Source organism: Chiloscyllium plagiosum, chromosome 40, assembly GCF_004010195.1.
Source record: "Chiloscyllium plagiosum isolate BGI_BamShark_2017 chromosome 40, ASM401019v2, whole genome shotgun sequence".
NCBI classification, from domain to species: domain Eukaryota; kingdom Metazoa; phylum Chordata; class Chondrichthyes; order Orectolobiformes; family Hemiscylliidae; genus Chiloscyllium; species Chiloscyllium plagiosum.
In genome coordinates this window covers 22,257,854-22,259,085 of record NC_057749.1, presented here as the reverse complement: position 1 = coordinate 22,259,085, position 1,232 = coordinate 22,257,854, and the positions used below count along the sequence as shown (strand labels likewise).

The window sequence follows — 1,232 nt, the reverse complement described above, 5'->3', positions numbered from 1 at the left end:
GGGGAGGGGGGAATGGTGGGGAGTGAGGGGAGAAGGGAATGATGGGGAGTGAGGGGAGAAGGGAATGATGGGGAGTGAGGAGAGAGGGGAGAGGGAATCAAGACATTGGGGAGCGAGGGGAGCAGCGTGGAGCCTGCTCCTGATCCTGTATAACAGGACGATAAGGGGGCTGAATGGCTTCCTGGTCCTGTTTAATAGGATCGTGAGGGGTTGAATGGCATGGTGGCCCTGTATAACAGGAGTGTGAGAGGCTGAATGGCCTCCTGGCCTTGTACAATAGGATGGTGTTGGGGCTGAACGGCCTCCTGCTCCTGCTCCTGGATAACAGCGTGGCAATGTGGATGGAAGACCAGTCTGGACTTGGGCTTTGCTGACCTTCTGCATGTTGACTGTCCACTGCCTCCTGCAGTTCTCCATCAGGGCCCGGGGACCACAAGGGCAGTTCATGTGCTTTACACCAGCCTGTCCCCTCACAGCGGGGGCTGACAAATAGGTGGATCTGATGCCGGGATGGCTGTTTCATTGTTCCATTGAGCAGCACAGCCCTGAGGCCCCCGCAGAATCAGAGCATGCCCAGGTCCTGATGTAGAAGTAAGGTCATCTTGAGGCACAGCTGATTCTTCAGCTCAATGTATCCCTCGCGGACTGAATTGATCATGGCTTCCTTTCTATGTCTCCCTGCAGTGCAGTGTATCCTGAACACTCCAGCGTTTTTTGCTGAAAAGTTATCCAACTTACAGGTAAAATATATCAACATCTGAAACCTCTGTGTCCATGTAAGCACTGAGTACCCACGGCTGGTGAGGAAGCTAACCTGACATGTGTGTCCTGTGCAGGGAAATTTCAAGAAGGATATTTTAACAAGGATCATGGTGTCTCGTTCAGAAATTGACCTGCTCTTTATCAGGAAGGAGTTTAAGAAGAAAACTGGGAAATCCCTGCACCAATTTATAACCGTAAGTGTCTATCGGTCCATCAACCTACTGCCTACTACCCAGCCAAATAGCTATCCAGTAATACTGCTTTTCTATAATGTGGAGGTGCCAGTGTTGGACTGACATGGACGAGGTCAGGAGTCATAGTGACATACATCACAGAAACAGACCCTTCGGTCCAACCCGTCCATGCCGACCAGATATCCCAATCTAATCTAGTCCCACCTGCCAGCACCCGGCCCATATCCCTCCAAACCCTTCCTGTTCATATACCCATCCAGATGCCTTTTAAATGTT

General features: G+C 51.1%; 1 protein-coding gene across 1 annotated transcript in view; it reads left to right on the top strand.

Moving 5' to 3' along the window:
- anxa2a (annexin A2a) overlaps window positions 1-1,232 on the top strand; it is a 23,441-nt gene that overhangs the window by 17,686 nt on the left and 4,523 nt on the right. The window contains exons 6-7 of the mRNA XM_043680583.1: window positions 685-740; window positions 837-956. Of these exons, the coding sequence (XP_043536518.1) occupies window positions 685-740; window positions 837-956 (176 nt within the window). The remainder of the gene's footprint in view (window positions 1-684; window positions 741-836; window positions 957-1,232) is intronic.